The sequence below is a fragment of the Lepidochelys kempii genome, chromosome 27 (assembly GCF_965140265.1).
Source record: "Lepidochelys kempii isolate rLepKem1 chromosome 27, rLepKem1.hap2, whole genome shotgun sequence".
In the NCBI taxonomy this organism is placed as follows: Eukaryota; Metazoa; Chordata; order Testudines; family Cheloniidae; genus Lepidochelys; species Lepidochelys kempii.
The window spans coordinates 14,272,446-14,283,712 of record NC_133282.1 but is presented as its reverse complement, the minus strand read 5'-3'; the positions used below and the strand labels follow the sequence as shown (position 1 = coordinate 14,283,712).

The 11,267-nt window shown below is 53.7% G+C and overlaps 1 protein-coding gene across 1 annotated transcript; it reads right to left on the bottom strand.

Moving 5' to 3' along the window:
* Positions 1-3,389: 3,389 nt before the first annotated feature.
* Positions 3,390-10,613, bottom strand: MRPL10 (mitochondrial ribosomal protein L10). The gene is made up of 5 exons (XM_073325852.1): positions 10,546-10,613; positions 8,409-8,575; positions 7,138-7,302; positions 5,946-6,090; positions 3,390-4,756 (listed from the first exon to the last, which is right to left on the bottom strand). The coding sequence occupies exons 1-5, from the start codon at positions 10,586-10,588 to the stop codon at positions 4,485-4,487; spliced, it is 792 nt and encodes a 263-aa protein (XP_073181953.1). The 5' UTR covers positions 10,589-10,613; the 3' UTR covers positions 3,390-4,484.
* Between the last annotated feature and the right edge of the window lie 654 nt (positions 10,614-11,267).

The window sequence follows — 11,267 nt, the reverse complement described above, 5'->3', positions numbered from 1 at the left end:
CTTCCCCAAGGCCACAGAAAACCATGGCAGAGACAGGAATGGACTTCCACTTTAGTGCTTTAACCACATAGTCCTCCACCCTCTTTCTTCTTCCACTGACACAATAGCTCCAGAGTCAAAGTCTTGCACGCTGACAATGCTCAGCTGTTTAAATCTTGGGACTCCTGGCTGGGGAGCCCCCGGCTGACCTCAAAGACGGCCAATAATTTCAAGTGTTGGGCCAAAAATCAAACTGACAGAGGTTGGCCAAAACCCAAAATGTTTCTGTTTTGAAATGGTGCTGCAGTGCCTCATGGGAGTTGTAGTTTGGGTGCCTCGTATTCCCATTCACCTCTATAGACTGGGTCTCCCATGATGCATCATTATCTCCCCTGTTGGGAGTGCATCATGGGAGGTGCAATCCAGCCAGGAAGCTCAACTGACAGAGAATGGGAGTGTGAGGCACTTAAACTACAACTCCCATGAGGCATGACAGCAGCTTTTCGTAATTTAAATATTTTGGATTTTGCCCAAAATATTTCGGATTTCAATCTTGTGCCAAAAACCAAACTTTTCCATGGGAAGAAAAAAACACTTTTTATGTAGCTGAAACCCCAATTTTCTGCCAAAAAGCTCGGAAAATGTTCACCCTTATCTCGACTGCTACAGCAGCACAAAGTAAAGTGGAGAGAAGATTGGTCCCTCCAGGGAGACAGGACCCAAGCCCCTTGCATTTCGAAGATCAGAGTTAATATCGTCAGCTATCTCTGGAAGGGAGTAGGAAAGCACAGAAGCCACGGGAAGGAACTAAATTGCAGGGGCATCAAGGAGGATGGAGAATGAGGAATGTTGCTGATCCAATGGCTAAAACCAACCCCTGCTTCCAGCAGCTCTCTCTGGTCACCTGTTTTCATCAAAATAAACATAAAATGACTTTTTTTTTTTTTTTTTTTTTTTTTACACAAAACCCCCTTTTAAAAACAAAACCTTCCCCTCCCCTTCCCCCCCCCACCTACCTCAGTGCAGATTTCAGAGCTGTTATCACTCAGGTATTGTGAAGGGAGAAATCCAGTCAATTTGCAATGGGGAGCACCAGCAGAAAACGCCACGCGCCAAGCCCAATGGCGGAAGAATTTCCACTTCGGTGCCTTGTGACAAGTATTTTCTCTCTCTCCCCCACACACAGTTGTAGCAGTGGGGCACCCACTGAACAATCTGAAAATGCAGTACCACTGTTGATGTTTACAGATCACGTGCCATCCAGCAGGGTCTTTCACGGCTGTATCAGATCGGCGGGAGAGGGGGTGGGAAATGGTCTACAGTCAACCAAAAGGGTCATTAGCAGCACACACTGTTCTTTCCTGGCTGCCAAGCAGAGCAAAGGCATGAAGTAGACATTCGCCCACCTTGAGAAGGGGACCGGGCTGCCTCGTTAGTTCACTGTGCTTGGGACAGAGCTGTCACGGCCAGCCCCCTTTGATCTCCTGTCCCTAGCAGCCAAGGTCGCCAGGCGCAATCAGGCTCCCTATTGCTAATCAGGAGAGCACCACACTTGCTTGGACTTGGGTCCTCCATTCGGGAACAAGAGCCGTGAGTAGCGAAGGGATCGGCCCTCCCAGACTCCTATAGCAATGCTGAGGCTCAGGGATATCAAGTGATTTATGCTACAAGCAATAACAAAGGGAGCGAGCCTGAAGCAGCCTGGAAGATGCAGAGGTCTACAGGCCCCAGGGAGCATATCCAGGTACCCCTGTGAGAAGATGCAGCAGCTCCCTCTCAGGCAAAAGGATGGCCGTGCGGTTGTCAGGCAGGAAGTGGAGGCAGAGAGCTGGGTTCTGTTTCAGGCTCTGCCACATCCTGTTACCCTGAGCTAAGTATAACTCTGACATCAGTGTTGGTGGGAAGCAGAAAGACACAACACTCCACACACACAGGCCACTGCTGAGTAGAAATCCCCCGTGTCTAGGAGCAGGCCACGTCCCAGCTGTGCCTCTGTTTCCCCAGCAGACAACAATCTCCTGCCATCTTTCATACTGTTAAAGGGACTTGAGATCCTTGGATGGAAGGTGCTGGAGAAGTCCAAAGACTACTACCCTCCTTCACTCACTAAAGCAAAGACTGAACCCATTTACTGTACAGATTGCAAGAGGCACTGGTGCATGTAATCGCCTAGATCACCTCCTGACATCCAGAGAGTTTAGTGCATCTCGGAGTGCAGGAGAAGCTCAGGTTAACACCAGACTTTGCTCTTTAATCTCCCAGGAGACCAGTGAGATGCTCTGCCACCCAGGCTTCATCTGCTAGGAGAAGGATTCCCTGTGCCTGGAGACTCAGCAGAGGCTGAGTTAGTAAAGAAACTGGACCTCCTCCTCCCTCCCTGCCTGCGCTGGGCTGGGCTGAGGATCAGGGAGGCCTCTGTGCTCTGCCTAAAGAAGGCTTCAGGCCAGCACCCTGTGGCACCAACACCAAGTGGGTCATACTGCAGCTGGAAGGGAAGCCAGCAAAGGAGTCAAAGGAAGGGGAACAGCTTTGTAAAAATCCTAAGAGCAAAGCCTCAAAGACTCCCGCAGCCCAGACATTCTAGAAAACAGTGTTTATTAACGAGTCCTCCCATTTCACTCCCACAGCCAGGCTGGGGCCAGGCCTCGATGCTTTGCAAAGCTTAGTTCAAAGCACAGACGAAGGAGCTGTCCACAGGCGCTGGTTAACACTCAAGCCGGAACCCGCTTTCAGAGAGTTTTTCCATCTTTGGAGGCGGCAGGCTTGTCATTGCTACTGCCTGGCTCCAGTCCATGCAACTTTGTGGCCAAGGCTATCGGGGGAAAAAAAAAAAACGGGGGCCTACACCAATAACAATTTAACTGGCGGCATTGACAATGTTAGGACAAAGCCTTTTCCAGAGCAGGCCTGTAGATTTATGCCATCCGCAGCCCTGCTTCAGTGAGGCACAAGTCCACTCACGTCAAGTGGTGTTAGTCCCATTTACATCAGGGCTAAAATCTGCCTCCACATCTTCAATTCCCATTGCTACCCAGACCCTGCCAACAGCAGCGAAGAGGATAGATTGGCTGCCACTTGACTACACTATGAACGCTATTTTGCTAACGTCCCGCTGGCATGTGGGGCAGGGTGCCTGCCATTGCTCTTAGGAAGGCACTGGGCTGTAGCATTTCTGTGCCGGACTGAAGCACAGATGAGAGAGAAGCAGGAGGTTCACCCCGGGGGAGGACAGGCAGGGGCGGCCCATCTGAGAAAAATAACCAGGATAGTCAAGCTCTCTACCGTTGGGCCCCATCTGAAAGAACAGAGCTGTTAGCTAAAGCCGAGCTGTCCACAGGCGCCGGTTAACACCTTTCTTTTCCCTTTTTTTCCTCCTCGGTAAAATGTTTCCAACACAAATAAGATTGGTCTTAAAATATTTGCAGGATTTAATTGAAGACTCCAAAATCTTTCACAGTTTAACAAGAACAGATGCTCCCTTCCTCCCCCGAGAAATTCTGTTTTACAAAAAAAATAAATAAAAGCCATTATCCGTCCACAAAAATGTCTCCATAGAAAACGTCCATCCTGCTCTAGGGTTAACCACGAAGGGGACGTCGACACAGCAGCTGGGAGATATAATACCCTGCTGGGGCAGACATACGTGCACTAGCTCTGCTCAAGCTAGCACCTAAAAATAGCAGCGTGGCCACAGCCGCATGGACTAGTCACTCGAGTACAACCAAGGGGGTTGTGAGACTATACACAGGCGGTTAGCTCAAGCCACGGCGGACCCAGTGCTATATTTAGGGGGGAGCTTAAGCAGAGCTAACGTGTGTACATCTGCCCGCACTGGGAATTACACTTTCCAGCTGCCGTGAAGGCATATCCCTCCGTTCTGTGTCCCGAGCATAGCCTGCTGTTTCAGTATCTTCTTCACTTCCGGTCTTAAAACAGTAGAGGAGTGTTACTGTGTGTTGTTAAACAGTTGGTGCCTTCCACCCTAGAGGTGGCTGCCTTTCTGTTCCCCTAATTGAGAGAGGGACTCTGAATTTCCCCATGTGCGTTCTGACCCCCAGAGCAAGTGATTCTCACAGCTGAATTGGTGGTGGTTGGAAAGCATACGCTACTACAAACAGTGTCCGCTCCACTCCCCACATCACAGAACAATCCTTCCCACTGAGGAAGACTCGGGATGATCCATCAGTGGCATTACCAGCTGACGAGAGGGGGCGTTACAGAAAGTGGAGGGAGGAATAGCTTCGCATGTCCAGGCTGAGAAACGGGGGGACTGGACCCACCTTGCAGACTCCACCCCCAAACAGTAGCACATTGCATTAGCACCAGTCTGACAGGTTAGTCCTCTAGGATCTTTTTCCTGCTATTTCTGTTGTTGGCTTAGACAGGCAATTGGCCTCTCCCACTAATCCCCACCCACCTGAGATGAAACTGGCAGGAACACGCTCCCTGCTATAAGCCTCTATGTACAGGATGTGGTTAATACACAGGGTGCCAGGGACCCGGCATCAAAGGCCCACAGAACTCTTGGCAGGCCCCAACTCAGCCTGGCCTTCCCCTGCCTTCCCATCAGTCTCCCCAGCTCCGCCACTTTGCTCTTTGATGTACTGGTCCAGCAAAGCCGTGAGGTGCACAGGGCTGTGATGCAGGAGAGCACATGTCTGGGATGCCAGGAGAGAGAGAGTGCCCACCACTTGCCCCTGGATGATTTCCATAGCAGGCAAATTGGAGTAGTTTACGACCCCCTGGTTGCTTAGGATGGTGTTGTCAATACAGGCACCTGAAAGACAAGAGAGGAGCAGAGACGGCTGAGTGCAAGATACTAGCTACAATGCAAAAGCTGGAAAGAGAGCCAGGGATCTCTTATTTTCCATGGGTGTGTTATGAAGGTGCTTGGTTATGGGAGTTTAATGCTGGTGACAGCTGCTGGATTTACAACCCTGGAGACCGTGTTGCCTTCTTTGCAGAGGGGGAAGGGAAAAGGTGATATGATTTGCTCGAGGTCTGGCAGCAAATCAGTGACAAAGTCAGGAAAAGAACCAGGGAGTTCCTGGCTCCTAGCCCTGCGCTCAGTTCAGTAGACAGGACCTAGAAAGCAGGTAGCAGCAGTGCGAGCTTCCCTGCCAAAGTGACTCAGACCTGACTTGAAGGTGGTCACTTTAAGGGGAGCGTGATCCTGGTCTCCAACTCTGCCAGCAAAGGCGGGAGGGGACATGCTAATGTGATGTGAGCACCTGCACTCAAACCAATTCATCCCCCTAGCAGTCATGAGGTGGTCAGGGCTTTGGATTGCTCCCATCCTGGACTGAATTTCAACCAGTGACCTAAAGAGCTCCAGCCTCTTCAGCTGTCCGGTAAACCGCCCCACATGCCCAACTAAACATATTTCAGTGTCGTTGTTTGCAAGCCTGGTTCAAAGTTGTTCTCTTCTGCAGAGACCTCTTTGAACAGTCACGGGTCCATGAGACCCAAGGAGCAATTCCCTCCAGCCTTCTGCCATCAGGGAGCTGCACCAGCCGGGCTGCCACTGGACTGTGTTAACACAAACCCCTCTTGAACCTGCTGGGGACAGAGGGCAAAGCAGCTGTGCCAAAGATACCCAGGCCAACCACCTAGAGACAGAAACTTTCCCCTCGCAGATGCATCGAGAGGTTATGTGGGCCACTGGACAGGGCACTGAACTACCAGGCGGGACACAGGTTCTATTGCCAGCCCTGGCAGTAGTAGTTTACTCAGAGCGATGCCATGGTTTTCCCTCGGTCTGTTTACTCCACCCACCCTTTCTCTTTTGATCATAAACTCTTTGAGGCAGGGGCTGCCTCTCACTAAGTGTATGTACAGCACCTGCCGCAAAAGGGCCCTAACATCAGTTAGCACCTTGAGACACCCCTGTAATATAAATAATAGTATCTGATGCTCTCCAAGGAGGTTGATCCAACAGATTGGCCTGATTGAGGGAGACTCCTTACCTAGGAGGTTTATCTGTGGCACGTTCTTCAGGATTCGCAACATTTCCTTCGCCTTGATTTCTGGGCTCACTAACATGAGACTGCAGCCCACAAAGAGAGGAAGGAGGTTCTTGTATTTGGATACTGAAAGGTAGGGTCTCACGATCTGAAAAAGGGAGGCAAACAGTATGTGAGGTAATAAGGAGAGAGAGATCTCAGTTAATTTATCACACAAAGGCTGAAGCCATCTTCAAAGCACCACAGGGACATTCGTTTCAGGAGCTCCATATTCAAATTAAGCCCTTTATCTGCCCAGATGAGAACAGACCTGGGCCCTCTTCGAAATCTGAGACCAGCAAATTCCAGACACCCATTAACCAGAATTTTCAGCACAAAACCACCTTGAAATTGGATTCATTTAGATCAAGTGGCCAGCACCATCAGTTCCCCAGTAGCCAGATGTTTTTCTGACATTCCCTCTGCAGTGCTCATAGTCACATGGCATGGCAATGTGTTTAACATGCCTGGTGTTCCAGGAAGAGGCAGAGGAGGGAAAGCTTACATCCTCCAGTAAATGAATGAAGAGATCGTGTGCTGACAGCTGCTTAGAAGCCTCACCGAGTGCTGAAATGCAGAAGACTATTTAGTGGGGAAGGCCAGAATGAGCATGTTATACTTGTGTGCAGTGTACTGCACTTGAAAACAACTGCATTCAGGAGCAGGTGGGAACCAGGCCGAAGCCCTCCATGGTTTGGGACCCAGCTGCCTCAGATCTCCCCATTCCCTAGGAAACATCAAGAGAGCCAAGCTAGATGTTGAGCTGTGGGCAAGGCATTCTGGTGCAAGATCCCGGTGGAACACGCTCCTTCTCGTGGTGTGCCAGAGCACACCGATCGTCAGGACAATGCAAGGTTCATCTTTTTTTGGCCAACCATTCGTTTGCCCTAGAAGCCAACCTCCACTATCTTAGCCCATCTGGTGCTTTGATGTAGACGGCACTTAACTCCAGATGAGGGTCTTTTTTTAAATACACGTAACAAATCCAGAAAACACAACAAAGGGCGCACAATAATCTCCACTCCCCCCTTTTTTTGGCAGTCTAGGGGCACAATCACGCACTGGGGCTTTGCCACAACCCCTTAAGAACTAAACCTTGCTCCAATAGGAGCAGCCTGCTGCGTTGGATTTAGCTGCTAGGCAGCTCCGACTGTACCTCATTAGGGAAGAACTTGACATGGATGTTGTGCTTCCTGAGGCGGTGTTTCATGAGCAGCATTTCCTCGCTGGGTATAAAGTTGTGCTGACACACGGCGATCATTTTACTGTCCCGGAATGTCTCCGTCACTTGCCGGCGTAACAGCTTTGCATAGCCATTCTCCTGGGAGAGGGAGAGCCGTATTTTTTACACACAACTGTCAAAGCCTAGATCTGGGGGAAACCTGGGGGCCACCCCGAAGCCTGCGCAGAGAGAGCAATTAAGCAAAAGAACTCTGCCTTTAGAGAGCTCCAGTCATCCAAGAACCTCAAAATGCTTCGCAGATGTGGGCACCATCCCCAGTTTACAAATGGGAGAACTGAGAGACAGAGATTTAGTGACTGGCCCATGGTCACACACAGAGTGAGTGGCAGGGCCAGGAATAGAACCAAGGAATCCTGACTCCCTGTTCCCCATTTTAGCTACTAGCCCATAGTACCATGTGAACTAGGGGTCTGATCCTGCACCCACTGACATCAACAGGCCATTAACTTAGCGAGGAGCTGGACTGGGTCCTTCACAAACAAAGAGCCAAGACGGGAAAGAGCAGAATGCAAAGGTTGAAGAGGCCAGCTCCAGAGAGACAGCATGGGCATAAGGCCTGATCTGAGAGATGCCAAACATCTCCAGCTCATACATGCTTCAGCAGGCGTGATCGGGATACCCAGCACCACTGATGAATCAGGCATGCAGCGAGCAGAAGGGCCGATCAGACCTTAAAGCCGAAGGGATGTAGAAATGCTGAGAAATATGGGAGATAGAGGCTTTGAGGGAGACCTATCACTCAAGAGGCTGGTAGAAAAAACAACAACAGAGCAACAAAAGGAAAGTCCAGACCCAACAGCAGCAAGGACAAGAAAGGGAAATCCAACTATAACCTGAGAAGGTTTCCTAGAGCCACGAATCCCCAGCGCCTGTAAGCGAGCCTCCCAGCCCGGGGCCAGAGGTTTGGGCTAGCAGGGCTCAAGGTAGGATGCTAAAAGGCTATGTAGGCTGGGGCTTGGGGTCTCAAGCCTGGGGGCACTGGGGGCTTGAGATGCAACGTCAAAGCATCTTCTACGCAGCTACTTTTAGCATGCCCAGGTGGGCCCTAATGACCAAGCGTTTCAACCCGGGCCGAGAGACTTGCTCCCAGGTGCAGGGTAGACACAGGCTAAATCTACAAGGTTTCTGTGCAAGACCAGAGCTGCTCGCAGTACAAGTGCTTCAGCCCCATGCTCAGCGCTTACCTCCTTGATTGCTCTGATGTAGGGAGTGACGCACTTCTCTGGGATGGCCGGTTTGGGGGCGATGTATTCAGTCACCGCCATCAGTTTCTGCCGCTCAAAGTGCATCGCTTTCCAGTGACGAGTGACTGACTTGGCATAGCGGACGATCTGCAGGGTGGGCAGCCAGCCTGGTGCAGGAAAGAAAAAAGAACGATGTAGTTCATAGAATCATAGAATATCAGGGTTGGAAGGGACCTCAGGAGGTCATCTAGTCCAACCCCCTGCTCAAAGCAGGACCAATCCCCAACTAAATCATCCCAGCCAGGGCTTTGTCAAGCCTGACCTTAAAAATATCTAAGGAAGGAGATTCCACCACCTCCCTAGGCAACGCATTCCAGTGTTTCACCGCCCTCCTAATGAAAAAGTTTTTCCTAATATCCAACCTAAACCTCCCCCACTGCAACTTGAGACCATAACTCCTTGTTCTGTCATCAGCTACCACCGAGAACAGTCTAGATCCATCCTCTTTGGAACCTCCCTTCAGGTAGTTGAAAGCAGCTATCAAATCCCCCCTCATTCTTATCTTCCGCAGACTAAACAATCCCAGTTCCTTCAGCCTCTCCTCATAAGTCATGCGTTCCAGTCCCCTAATCATTTTTGTTGCCCTCCTCTGGACTCTTTCCAATTTTTCCACATCCTTCTTGTAGTGTGGGGCCCAAAACTGGACACAGTACTCCAGATGAGGCCTCACCAATGTCGAAAAGAGGGGAACGATCACGTCCCTCGATCTGCTGGCAATGCCCCTACTTATACATCCCAAAATGCCATTGGCCTTCTTGGCAACAAGGGCACACTGTTGACTCATATCCAGCGTCTCATCCACTGTAACCCCTAGGTCCTTTTCTGCCGAAATTCTGCCGTAGTTAAATGCGCCTCAGCTCCTGGGCCTTTGATCCCAAGTTGGACTGTGACCTGGGATGTTTAACAGGACCCCCATAAGGGATAAGTTCAGCCTGGCCCTGCCACTACAGACTGCAGAGGCGTTTCAGTAACTGAACAGCCCAAGATGCAAAGTTCTGACCCAGATCTGAAATTTGGGGGCAGGGGAGTGCGCAGGGGTCATATGAGGTTCGGAAGATCAGGACCCACTGCAGCAATAAGTGTGAAATGCCAAGTTTGGATTTACAGGGGGGAGGAAAGGAGGAGGGCAAAGAGATCAGCTCAGACTCATCTCTATCCCAGACCCAGCAACTCATCAGGTGCAGGCTCTCCCCAGATCTACAAGGCTGTAACTGCATGGGGGCTACTGGGATACAGGGAGTCCCCCATGGGTGGGGACAGTCACTGGAGCTTGTGGGGAGGGAGTTGTCAGAGGAGTGAGGAGAGTTACTGGGGCAATGCTAGGGATGGGGGTTCAGAAAGACAGAGGTGATGCTGGGGGTCTCTGGCGGTGTCAGAAGGGTGAGGAGCAATGCTGGGGGGGGGGGGGAATCCAGAGAGAAGGGGGAATCTCTCGGGGGGGGAGGGGCTGTTCAGCAGGGTGTGGGGGGGCAATACTAGGGATAGGGCTTCAGAGAGGTGGGGTGATGCTGGGGGTCTCTGTGGGTGTCAAGGGGTGGGGATCTCTGGGGGGGTTCAGAGGGGAAGGGAGCCCTACTGTGGGGTCTCTGGGGGTGTCAGGGGTGGGGGATCTCTGGGAGGAGGTTCGGGGGGGCCCTCCTAGGGGTCTCTGGGGGTGTCAGTGGGGGATCTCTGGGGGGGTTCAGAGGGGAAGGGAACCCTACTGTGGGGTCTCTGGGGGTGTCAGGGGTGGGGGATCTCTGGGAGGAGGTTCGGGGGGGCCCTCCTAGGGGTCTCTGGGGGTGTCAGTGGGGGATCTCTGGGGGGGTTCAGAGGGGAAGGGAACCCTACTGTGGGGTCTCTGGAGGTGTCAGGGGTGGGGGATCTCTGGGGGGAGGTTCAGAGGGCGAGGGGGGCCCTGCTGGGGGTCTCCGGGGGTGGGGGAATCTCTGGGGGGTTCAAAGGGGGGAGGGGGGTCTCTGGGGGAGGGTTCAGAAGGGGGGGACCCTCCTGGGACAGGGCTGTCAGAGGGGCGGGCAGGTCTCTGTGGCCGGGGGCAGTTGCTGGGGTCGGCGGGCCCGGGGGGGAAGGTCCTTACCCGTCCTGCAGAGCCCCCGGCAGCACAAAGCCGCTGCCGCCATCTTAGCCGGGAAGAAGCCGAGGGGGGTTGTGGGAAGCTGGAGGACCGCCCCCCGCGCGGGGCTGGGCGGGGGGAGTTCAAGGGGCCGGGCGCACGAGGCTGCCAGCGCCCCCCAGGCCGGCAGGGGGAGCCCCCCCGCCCCTGGGAGCCCCCGGAAGCGCCTGTCTCCTAGCAACGGGCACGCGCTACGCGTATCCTCCGCCGCCTGCCCGGCCTTTCCCGGGGAGCCCCCAACTCTGCCCCCCCGGGCCCCTTCCCGGGGATCCCCCCCCGGCCCAGGCTCTGCCCCCCCCCGCCCCTTCCCGGGGATCCCCCCAGCCCCCCCCGGGGATCCCCCCCGGCCCAGGCTCTGCCCCCCCGCCCCTTCCTGGGATCCCCCCCCAGCCCAGGCTCTGCCCCCCCCGCCCCTTCCCGGGGATCCCCCCCCGGCCCAGGCTCTGCCCCCCCTGCCCCTTCCCGGGGATCCCCCCAGCCCCCCCCGGGGATCCCCCCCGGCCCAGGCTCTGCCCCCCCCGCCCCTTCCTGGGATCCCCCCCAGCCCAGGCTCTGCCCCCCCCGCCCCTTCCCGGGGATCCCCCCCCGGCCCAGGCTCTGCCCCCCCTGCCCCTTCCCGGGATCCCCCCGGCCCAGGCTCTGCCCCCCCTGCCCCTTCCCGGGATCCCCCCGGCCCAGGCTCTGCC

What these genes read in the sequence shown, in the direction of transcription:
- MRPL10 (XM_073325852.1), bottom strand. Translation starts at nt 10,588, where the DNA reads ATGGCGGCAGCGGCTTTGTGCTGCCGGGGGCTCTGCAGGACGG. An exon ending in ACATCAGAGCAATCAAGGAG is followed by an intron (nt 7,303 to 8,408) that starts GTAAGCGCTGAG and finishes TCCCTCTCCCAG; the next exon opens with GAGAATGGCTATGCAAAGCT. An exon ending in TCAAGTTCTTCCCTAATGAG is followed by an intron (nt 6,091 to 7,137) that starts GTACAGTCGGAG and finishes TCCCTTTTTCAG; the next exon opens with ATCGTGAGACCCTACCTTTC.